The 11631-nt window shown below is 37.7% G+C and overlaps 1 protein-coding gene across 5 annotated transcripts in view; it reads left to right on the plus strand.

The window, feature by feature from the left end:
• The window catches only part of FRYL (FRY like transcription coactivator), a 242319-nt gene that overhangs the window by 222342 nt on the left and 8346 nt on the right, over positions 1 to 11631 (plus strand). For all 5 annotated transcript variants that reach the window (XM_036852364.1, XM_036852360.1, XM_036852361.1 and 2 more), the window contains 4 exons: positions 2702 to 2952; positions 5209 to 5416; positions 6925 to 7074; positions 7754 to 7852. In XM_036852364.1, coding sequence (XP_036708259.1) covers positions 2702 to 2952; positions 5209 to 5416; positions 6925 to 7074; positions 7754 to 7852 — 708 coding nt within the window. The remainder of the gene's footprint in view (positions 1 to 2701; positions 2953 to 5208; positions 5417 to 6924; positions 7075 to 7753; positions 7853 to 11631) is intronic.

Consider the following 11631-nt stretch of genomic DNA (forward strand, 5'->3'; position numbering starts at 1 on the left):
CACTGTAAACTTTGTGACACTGGCAGATGAGAATGAAGGAGATATTTTTGAATCATACCATTTCTTTTAGAAATAATTCTATTGACATTAAAATTATCACCAAAAGAATGGCTGTCCACAAGAGAATGATTCAAGTTTGTATCTGCTGGATATGATGGCCTAATTTGTTTTTCCCTAGTGTGCCAAACAGTGTTAAATGACCCAAAATTGTGCCTTTAAAAAAAGTATGAAAGCACTAATATATTGAAATAAAACCATAACTCTATTATATAGAGTTATATATGAGTTACATATGCTATGCATATTGCTATAAAGCAGTTTCTTAAGAGGAGGAATACAATTAATTGTAGTAAATGAAACATTTTATGAACTAAAGAAAAAATCCTAGAAATGTTTATTTGAATTTTTCCCTTTAAATTATGTTAATATCGGGAAGAAAAAACGTAATAGGCTAAAGCATTCCACCTCAAGACAGAAAATTTAGAGCCCAGTGTGTCCTTCCCTTCTCTATAATATATACAAATTACTCTAGAAGGGATTATGTCCTTGTGTTTATCAGAGAAACCTCCACAGAGGGATTTCTTCTAGTATCTATAATAGTTTAGACACCGATTCATGTGTGACAAATTATTCCTTATAGGATATGAAACTTGGAATGGAAATGTGCGTGTGTGTGTGAGAGAGAGAGAGAGAGAGACAGACATTGTGTAATAAGGTAAAGTTCAAGAAAATTTGATTCTCACCATCTGTGTATAATAGTGGAATTCATTCCAGTAACCAAAAAGCACTCTCTTCATGAATTCTAGGTGTTATTAGAAAATTTCAGCATATACTATATAATAATAATTTTAGGTAAAACATCTATTTTCAAATTATTATTCAAGAACAAATAACAACAAAATACCGGTGTACACTAATGAAAAGTGACGGCATTAAACTAAGAAGTTTGGTGGGTTATTTCAACATGATACGTAGAAGGAAAAATATCTTTCCAAGTAACTAATGCTTACCCCTTTAATGGCCAGATCTTTAAGAAAAAAATTCATATGGAAACCTTAAATAGAGTGTATTGAATATAAGCTATTGGAGCAATTAAGGAATGATTATACTATATTATTTATAAAGTACTATCCTGTGAAGACTCAAAGAGTTTGTGCTTTCCCTGCATAACTATCTCCAGACCAGTGTTCCCTTAGTACACTTTGTGTTTTCCTGCCATGTTTCTGTGCCTTCGATATCTTCTAAGTCCTTTTCCCTGAGACACCATCTATCTTAGCTTGGGCTGCTATAACAAAATACTGTCACCAGGGGTGCTTATCAACAATGAAATGTATTTCTCACAGTTCTGGAGGCCAGGAAGTCCAAGATCAAGGTGCCAGCCATTCGTTGTCCGGTGAGAGCTCTCTTCCTGGGAGCTCTTCTTGCTGTGTTCTCATGTGGTGGAAGAAGAACAAGCCAGCTCTCCGTCCTCTTCTTATAAGGGTCCTAACCCCATTCATGAGGGTTCTACCCTCATGACCTAATCACCTCCCAAAGGCCCCTACCTCTAATACCATCCCATTGGGAGTTAGGGTTGCAACATATGAATTTTGAGGGGACAGAAACTTTTGGTCCATAGCACTATTGCTACCCCACCTTTGTCAAAGCCCACCGTATGTTGTTTCCTCCAAAGAGACTAGTCTTCATTGCCTCAACCAGATGTGATCTCTCCCTTCTTTGAGTACCAGTAGTCCTCTGTAGATCACTTATATTTACCTTACATGTACCATACTCTACTGTATATTACCATCATTTGTACATTAGCCTAACCTCATTATTAGTTTGCACACTAATTGTAGTTATTAATTTATCCCAGAGCACCCAGCCCAGAGGCTGGTCAAAATCCTTCATTTTATACATGAATTTTACGGATGAGGTCTGAGGTCAGGGGCTCTGGATTTCACTTACTTTTCATAATTTGGAAGGAAAATTCTATTTTTATCCATGGAAAAGAGATAAGGAACTACTGTAGAACTAAGTAGTAACCTTAGGTCTAAGTACTGAAAGAAGTTCATCTTTATTCCTAAAGCTGTGAGACTATTAGTGCTTACTTTCAAACTGATTGAACTAATGTCCATGCAGATTAAAACATCTCTGGTGTTCGGCTCACTTAAACCAGTCAGGTGGCCCTCACTGTTTTCGTTCAGCAGCCTCCTGATGGGTCAGGACCTGTTCTTGATTCACGGTAGCCCCACAGGACCAGTGGGTTAACCATTTTGAACTACCTCCCCTTCTTATACCCACGATTCACTGGATATAAGGTTCAAGCATAATGAAAGAAATGACATTTCAAATAAGAGAGAATTTATGGTAATAACACAAAGTTATACTTACGTAGAATTAGAATATGTATGAGAGAAGGTATTATATAAGGATATATTTCTAAGTAAACACCTAAATCCTAGTAGGAGAAAAAAGATCTCCATGATGTTTCTAAGTGGCAATAGGTGATACATTTTAATTTCAAAATATTTTAACGCTGGAAATATTTTTAAAAATCAGTTTTATATGATCAGAGTCCAAAAATTCCAACACTTAAACTGTGTAAATGAAGACTGCCTAGTAAAATAGATGTAGGTCGGTGGCAATAGTCATTTATTCTGTGTTGGTAAAATTCTCTTTAATGTTTTTCAAGTCCGTAAAAAACATAATTGTTTTACAGGATACAAGCTCAGTATTAAAGGAGGAACAAGTTCTTACAGCCTTTGAAGATGAAGGGTCGTATATTATTCAAGAACAGCAGGATTCTCTCGTGTGTCAAGGGATTCTTGATTTAGAGGAAACTGACATGCCAGAGCCTTCGGCTCCCGAGAGCTACCCCGGGTCAGTCTGTGAAGAAGATGTCACCTTAGCTCTGAAAGAACTGGATGAACGATGTGAAGAAGAGGAAGCGGATTTCTCTGGGCTGTCTAGGTGAGAATACAGTATCACAGACACGATAATGAGGTGATATTTTCTCTCCTATCCCCTCCCAAAGATGACCCTCTGTTCTAGTAAATGGACTTTCATTCCTGTGTATGTTTCCAAGGTAAAATGAGTTACCTCATTTTTACGATGGGTTTATTTTCTATTATTGACATTCACTTAAAGAAAAACAAGTAGGCCATTCTCAGAACATAGTGAGTAGAATTCTGCATTTAGAAGTACACCAAATACCTATTTTGGCAAAATGCCAAATGGCCGAGTGTCACAATCAATATTGGGCCATGGCCAGAACCAAGTATCAAAATCATGGAATGAACTCTGTGATACCAGAACAAATAGGTTCCAAAAATTATTTTATAGTTTTATCATCAACAGTCATATTTTTAAAGTTTCACTTATATAATGGGCAAAAGTGACCATTTCTTACTACTGTCAGATGTTACAGTGCTCCTTTTTAAATGTCTGTGCACCATAGCTTCAAAATTATCACAAAGTGATAGTTGAATTCTCAAATAGGACTTTTTTTCACTCATGGGCTGACAAAATTGAATAATCAATCATTACATAAAGTTCTTAAAAGAAAGTTTGGTGGCTGTTATGTAACTTAAATACCAAACAATTCTATAATGATGAGACTTATGATACAATCTACATCTACTATTTTGCTTTTTAAATTAATTTTATATTTGTGACTCAAAATAATGTTCTTTATAAGCACATCTAATTTAATGCACTCTCTAGCAGTGTATTTCTATTCAACAGTTTGAAGCTCCTTGATAATTATTTTATAAAAAAATTAATAGTTAGTAATCAAGTATATCAGAGCTTTACTCCTACAATAAAAGCTTTTCATTTATATCAATACTTCAAGTGATAATTGAGTTTTAACATATATAGCACATGAGGAGATTTTTCACTCTCAGCGTATCTGGAATGCCTATCTACACTTGAAAGTGCACATTCAGATGTTAACAACAAATCTTGGTGACACACCTTGTTCATATTACTGACTTGGATGTGACAGTAGCCTATGCAATCACTCACTCATTGATCATACACAAGTTAAGGGACACCAGAAATGATGCAGGGGTAGATACTCAGCTGTCTGGCTTTCTAAAAGGCTGCAGCCAAAGAGCTGACTTTGGCCAAGCACTGAAGTTGAAATAGAATTAAACATCCTTACTAAATATAGCAGTATATCTACTCAAGCTTAGAGGATACATTCTGTTCAAATCATTCACCACAGTGACATTTTAAACTTTTTGAGATATAATTTTTCACTTCAAATGTCTGCTTCATTTTGATCTTTTACCCCCCAGTCTTCTCAGATCCCTCTCTTCCATATGAATTGCTCCGTAATTTCATAAAGCCTTGTGGAGCTACCCTGTAATGTGAAATATGCAATATTAAGACCCAGAGTCATACATATCTTTATAGGATGCCCAACCCAAATACATCTCCATCTTTTCCCATTGTCTCATTTTTGTATGTATTATCTGACTGTGGGGATTGTAAATTTCTCAAAGAAAATGGCCAGGCCTTATGTTTCTTTGAGTCAGATCTGTTACTGCTATACTGCTAGGCATTATAGTATATGTCATGGCTTTAACATTGGGTTTGGTCCCATTTGAAGTCCTGGCTTCAAATTCTGGCTCTGTCATTTCCTACCCAGTAGCCTAGGCACATCATTTAACTTCACTGAACTTTTTGTTTCCTCACTGGTAAAAAATCAAGATAATAATAGTACTTAACTGTCCTAAAGTTGCAGTGAAGATTGAATGAAAACAATCTGTATAAAGCACCTAATATATAGCCCTTGACATAAAAGTACATGACAAAAACTTTAAAAATATTATCATTGTCAATCTGGGCCTGTTCACATAAAAAGCCTCCAAAATTGACCATTTAAAAATGAAAGCATTCTAATCTGTATTATTCATAGAAGTTACAGAAATTATTCCATAGCCCTGGCCTATGCTAGAACTTAAGCTGTTGTAAGCTGGTCATGTGAAATTAGATTTCTAATTCCAAAGATGCTAAGAAAGAACAAGATGCTAGAAAGAACAGGATGAATAAGAAAATCTGCTTGTTTGTGCTTTCTCACAAAGTTTAGGTGGTTGCACATTTTCTAAATCAATGTGTATATACAGGTAAAAAATAATCTATGTTAGATGACAAACTATTTTAAGTAATTGAGTGTATTCTTTTGCGATAGTATTATGATGATGATATCTGTATTAACAGTCAAGATGAAGAAGAGCAAGATGGTTTTCCAGAAGCACAGACATCACCTCTGCCATCACCATTTCTCTCTGCCATCATAGCCGCTTTTCAGCCAGTAGCGTACGATGATGAAGAAGAAGCCTGGCGCTGTCACGTCAATCAGATGCTGTCTGACACCGATGGGTCCTGTGCAGTGTTTACTTTTCACGTGTTTTCTAGGCTGTTTCAGGTCAGTGAGGTTTAGGGTTTCTGAATTCATATTATAGTTACCTGATAAAGTTATGGGGTTTTGGCTAAAATCAGTATCAAATTTTAATATTCCCACTGATTCCCTTTAAAAATTTTTATTTTCCTAAGATAGTGATATTTAAATTTACACTTCAACATTGTAGCACTGCTGGGACATTATACAATGACTACTACCGATATCGCCCCTAAGGCAATTAGAGTAAAACTTCAGAACAACATCTGATAAGTTTTCTGCAGTATGCTAGGCACTTTCAGGGACACCAAAGAAATATAAAGCATGGTTCCTGCCTTCAAGGAGCTTACGTCAGTATCATAAGACAACTTATCATAAAGTGTTAAATTCATTGGCATTTTCATCACTGTGTGGGGACCTTAAAAATTTTAGCCAGGGTTGCTTCCAGCCCTAAAAATAATATGAGCTGACATTTATTGAGCACTCAGTACATGCTAGGCGCTAGGCTAAATGTTCTACATTGAGTAATTCTTACAATAGACCTATGTAACGTAGATGTGTTTTTAGCATTCTGTAGCTAGGGAAACCAAGGCAGAGAGAAATGCCACCATTTAAGTCATTATTTTCCAAACTACCTGCCACCTTTCCTCCCTACCTCAGCAACTTTGCCCATCTTAGAAAACCCAGCTCAGTACATATTCTCTCTGAGGTTTCCCCAACCAACCACTCCAACCTTCGGTCTCTCCCTCCTGGAACTTCTTTAGTGCTTATTAACTGGAGCATTTATTTATTTAATTCTGTAGTTTTGCATTGCTACTCGGTTTTCTATTTATATTCTTTTAGTGCCAGAGATATAAATTTCTTGATGCCGAAGACTGTGGCTTATGCTTTTTTTTTCTAATTAATCATAATGACAACTAATGGTGCTACACATATACATGTAGGTACACGTTAAGTATTTGTACAGTAATTACACTGTTGATTATACTAATTCATTGAGTGCTCGCTATGGGTCAGGCACTGTCTGACTGTTTTATGTGAATGAATATTCTTGAGTTTTGAGAAGGTATTACCCTTGATGCATTTTGATGACTTAAAGTCAGAAGGCAGCTCATAGCCAAGGAGATTTTTCACTACTTTTACTGAAAGTTTCTTTCAGGTAGAACTTAACTTTAGAAGAGCTAATTCCTCACACATGTGAGGACTTTATCTCCAACAACGTATATAGCATGTATTCCTTCTGTCTTTCCTAATGAAAAAAACCTCAGGAATGGGGAGATGAATGGCCTGTATCAATAGTTTCTTTTTTCAGGAATACTGTTCTGTAAATACTGTTTTGATCATTTTTAGAAATTACCACGTTTCCTAAACAAGTGCCTAAAAACAGATCAGTTTTAAGAGTTCTATATATCACTACAATAATAGTTTTAAAATAAAAGGTTGCTCTAATTATAAATTATGCTTTTTTACTTAAACATGAAAAAAGGCTTTCATTTTCATTTCATACCATCATTTTTCTTATGTTTTCTCCATAGTCAATTCAAAGAAAGTTTGGAGACATAACTAATGAGGCAGTCAGCTTTCTTGGTGAGAGTCTGCAACGCATTGGTACCAAATTTAAAAGTTCACTGGAAGTGATGATGCTGTGTTCAGAATGCCCGACAGTCTTTGTGGATGCTGAAACAGTAAGTTTTAACATGAGGGCTTATTATAAAAACTAAATTGAAATGGCATCATTCAGTAAATGGTCTTTTTTTAAGGTAATTCAGAGTTTTGAAGTCTGAAGGTTCATATTTTCAACTTGATTATAAATATCTAGCAGAATATAATTCCCGTGTATCATATGCAGTGGCTTGTGACTATTTCTGATTCTGGCCTCTCCCTGCCCTCACCCTCCACAGAGTCCTAGATGGGGAAGCTGAAGAATCATGCTCTAGAGATGTGTACTTTTCCTGATTCCTGAGTAAAAGCGGGTAGGAGAGGGCTAGACCTCCCCCCATGAGGAATCCAGAACTCCCTGGTCTTCCCCACTTGTGTCCAAGCACGCCTGTAGATTATGTATTAAGGTTTTTAAAGAATGAAGGTTTAAAAAGCTTCAAGGGTATTACCTTTAAGGTATATCCTGGACTGACATGCCATTTTTGCCTGAGCCCATTTTTGAAGGCAGTTGAAGGCATGCTTATCCTTCTGACATCCCTGAAATTGCACTGCACTTCTCCTCTGTTTCAGTGAAAGGTCAGTCCTTAGCATGGGACAGCGTACAGTTAGGGAGGCCGGCTTAAGCTGGCCTGAAAACCAAAGTTTTTGGTCTCAGGATTGTGATCAGAAACGGTGACCTGGATCAATGTGTTTCTGATTTGACAGCTGATGTCCTGTGATTTGCTAGAAACACTCAAGTTCAGTGTTTTGGAATTGCAAGAGCACCTGGATACATACAGTGCCAAACGAGAAGCAGCTGAGCAGGTCAGTCTGTTTTTACCGTGTAAAATAGTTGCTTGTGACACTAGAAGCGCTAACCTGGCATAATAGCTGAGATGGAAAACAGAACCTATTAACACTTGCCTCAGGGTTATACTGAGAATGTTGGGGACTTGGAGCTCTCTGTCCGGTAAATTCCTATCTTTAGCTTTTAGAAATTGGCCCTCTAAGAGCCTAAGAGCACAATGGAAAATGAGCTTTATAAAACGCTTCTGTGTTGAGACTATAATAGCTGCTGTCAACATTGCAAGCGGGGGTATAAAAGCAGTATTTCCCTGAGAAAGGCACAGTGATGTTGTGGTCCAGAAAAATCTGCAACCTGTGACAAAGTGGTGATCTTTTTCCAGTGATGTGTATGTGTACGTGGGCAAGCAAAGGGAGAAATAAGCACGCAGTATATTATAGATATTACCTGCAAAGAAATGTTTAACTCCAGTCTGGCACTGCAAAACACAGCCGTTCTATTCCCTGAGAGTAAATCCAGTGTATTTTCAATTGGCAGGGAAAGAAAAACTTAAAGGAAAAAAAGTTTCTCCTTTTCACACAAACTGCATACAGCAGGCATTTTTTCCCTAGAATAGGAGATGAGTCTTTCATTAATAAGTACTAAATATCTATCACATGTAAAGGCCTATGCAAAATGAAGTGTTAAACCTGGTTCTTATTCCCTAAATATTCTAGATAGGAATATAAAGCACAAATACTGTGCATGAATAATTAGTAACAAATGTTTAAATTATAGCTATAAATAAAAGTACTGGCAATGGGGCTTCCCTGGTGGCGCAGTGGTTAAGAATCTGCCTGCCAATGCAGGGGACACGGGTTCAAGCCCTGGTCTGGGAAGATCCCACATGCTGCGGAGCAACTAAGCCCGTGAGCCACAACTACTGAGCCTGCGCGTCTGGAGCCTGTGCTCCGCAACAAGAGAGGCCACGATAGTGAGAGGCCCGCGCACCGCGATGAAGAGTGGCCCCCGCTCGCCGCAACTAGAGAAAGCCCTCGCACAGAAACGAAGACCCAACACAGCCAAAAATAAATAAATAAATAAATAAATTTATAAAAAAAAAAAAAAAAAAAAAAAAAGTACTGGCAATGAAAGAGACTTCCCCAAATCATACAGGTCTAACAGAGAATGGATGCAAACCAAATCTATGATTTCCAAGGAGAGGTCAGTTTTGGCTGATAGGAAAACTTCATGGAATAGAGATGCAACCTTAATCCTTGACAGATGTTAATTTTAGATTGGGGGATTAATCTCAGGAAAAGAATATGGTATAAGAAAATACTTATTAAGGGGGTAGTGATCTTATATCTGGACTGAAATAGTAATGACAGATTGGAGAAGAGGAGAGTTTTCAGTAGCAGGAAAGTATCGGGCAAGATCTGGTCATGTTACAAATAATGTTGCTGTGTACCTTCTTATACATGTCTTTTACGTATATATGTTCACATACCTGTTGGATATCTATCTAGGAGTGGAACTGCTGGGTCACAGGGTATACATCTGTTCAACTTTAGTAGATTCTGCCAAGCAGTTTTCTAAGAGAGGTTACATCAATTTACAATCCTATCAGAAGTGTGTACAGGAGTTACCATGCCCTAATACCTTTGCCACCCCTTGGTATTGCCAACTTTTAACATTTTGTCATTTTTGGTGGATGTGAGGTAGTATTTCATGATATTATTTTGCATCTGTCTGATGACTGTTTGAGCACCTTTTTTTACAGATATCTTCATTTAGCTGTTTTGTGAATTGTGCCTAAAGTATCTTGCCCAATTTTGTAAATGGGTTATTTGTGGTTTTCTTATTGATTTGTAGGAGTTCTTCATTCTAAACACAAGCCTTTTACTGGATGTATGAATTACAAATTTTTTCCCCCTCTGTGGCTAGCATTTCCCCTATCTCAATAGCATTTTTTTGATCAACAGAAGTTTTTCATTTTACTTAGGTCCAAGTAATCCATCTTTTCCATTATGGTTAGTGCTTTTGTGTCTTCAGAAATCTCTGTCTATCCTAGAAGGTTGATTGCTGTGATAATAGTCCCCATGAATCATGCTCCTCTGTGTCCACGCTTCTTTGCAATATGACTTTGCTGTTCCTCCCATCAAGAGATGGAATCTATTTTCCCACCTCTTGAGTCTGGGATGGCCTTGTGACTTGCTCTGACCAACCAAATTAAGAAGTGATGCTGGGGCTTCCCTGGTGGCGCAGTGGTTGAGAATCTGCCTGCTAATGCAGGGGACACGGGTTCGAGCCCTGGTCTGGGAAGATCCCACATGCCACGGATCAGCTGGGCCCGTGAGCCACAACTACTGAGCCTGCGCGTCTGGAGCCTGTGCCCCGCAACGGGAGGGGCCGCGATAGTGAAAGGCCCGCGCACCGCGATGAAGAGCGGTCCCCGCACCGCGATGAAGAGTGGCCCCCACTTGCCTCAACTAGAGAAAGCCCTCGCATGAACCGAAGACCCAACACAGCCAAAAATAAAATAAAATAAATAAATAAAGTAGCTATAAAAAAAAGAAAAGTGCTTTAAAAAAAAAAAAAAAAAAAAAAAGAAGTGATGCTGTGCAACCTCTGAGACTAGCACTTAAGAGGTATTTTGCAGCTTCTGCTTTTGCCATCATGCCTGTCAGAGTGTAAATTGGAACAAACTCTGGAAAACTATTTGACCTCCAGCCTTCCGGAGGATGAGAGGCCATGTGGAGGAGAGTGGAGGCACCAGCTGACTGCCAGCATGCCAGGCACTTGAGGAAGGCCAGCTTGGAACTTTCAGCCCCAGTCAAGCCATCAGATGACTGTAGACTCATGAGTGACCCTAGGCAAGACCAGAAGAAACTCCCAGCCAACACAAAGATTTATCTTGTTGTTTTAAGAAGCCATTAAGTTTTAGGGGTGGTTGGTTATACAGCAATAGATACCACTTACAACAGGAGAACATCAAATACCTACAAATTAAGTCTATTTAAAGATGTGCTAAACCTCCACACAGAAAATTTCAATTATTACTGAGAGAAACTAAAGGCCTCCCGAATAAATGGAAGGCTATACCATGTTTATGAATCAAAAAACTCAACAGTGTAAAGTCATTTTTCCCCAAAATGATCTATAGATTGAATGCAATCTCATTCAAAATTTCAGACAATATATTAATGGAAATTGACAGGCTGATTACAGTCTTGAACACAGGTCAGGAAACTATAGCCCTCAGGTCATATCTGGCTCCCTGCCTGTTTTTGTAAATAAACTTTTTTGGAACATAGCCATCCCATTTGTTTACCTATTGTCTATGGCTATCTTGCACTGTGACACAGAATAGTTGCAACAGAAAATCTGTGGTTTGCAACACCTAAAATATTTACTGTCTGCCCTTGACAGAAAATGTCTTCCAAATCTTGTTCAAAAAGAGCAACAACAAGGTCTAAACAACAGAGTTAGACCTACATCCAGTAAGACCTATTAAAAATCTCGAGTGTAGTGCTGGCATAAAAATAGACAAATAGACCAATAGAACATAACAGACCCACACATATATAATCATATAACTTACAGCAAAGGCGCTATGGCAATGCAGTGGGAAAAGAATGTTCAATAAATTGTGCCGAATCAATTAAAATATTTGTATGGAAGAGAAAAATGAATTTGATTCCTTCCTAAGCTACCATCTCACCATTTCTTATCCTATCTATTCTGTTACTTTTTCCTTCCTTTCTTAACTTCTTTTCTATCAACCATTTTCCATTATTCAGTTTTTCCCCTCTAATAG

This window comes from Balaenoptera musculus, chromosome 5 (assembly GCF_009873245.2).
Source record: "Balaenoptera musculus isolate JJ_BM4_2016_0621 chromosome 5, mBalMus1.pri.v3, whole genome shotgun sequence".
Classification (NCBI taxonomy): Eukaryota; Metazoa; Chordata; class Mammalia; order Artiodactyla; family Balaenopteridae; genus Balaenoptera; species Balaenoptera musculus.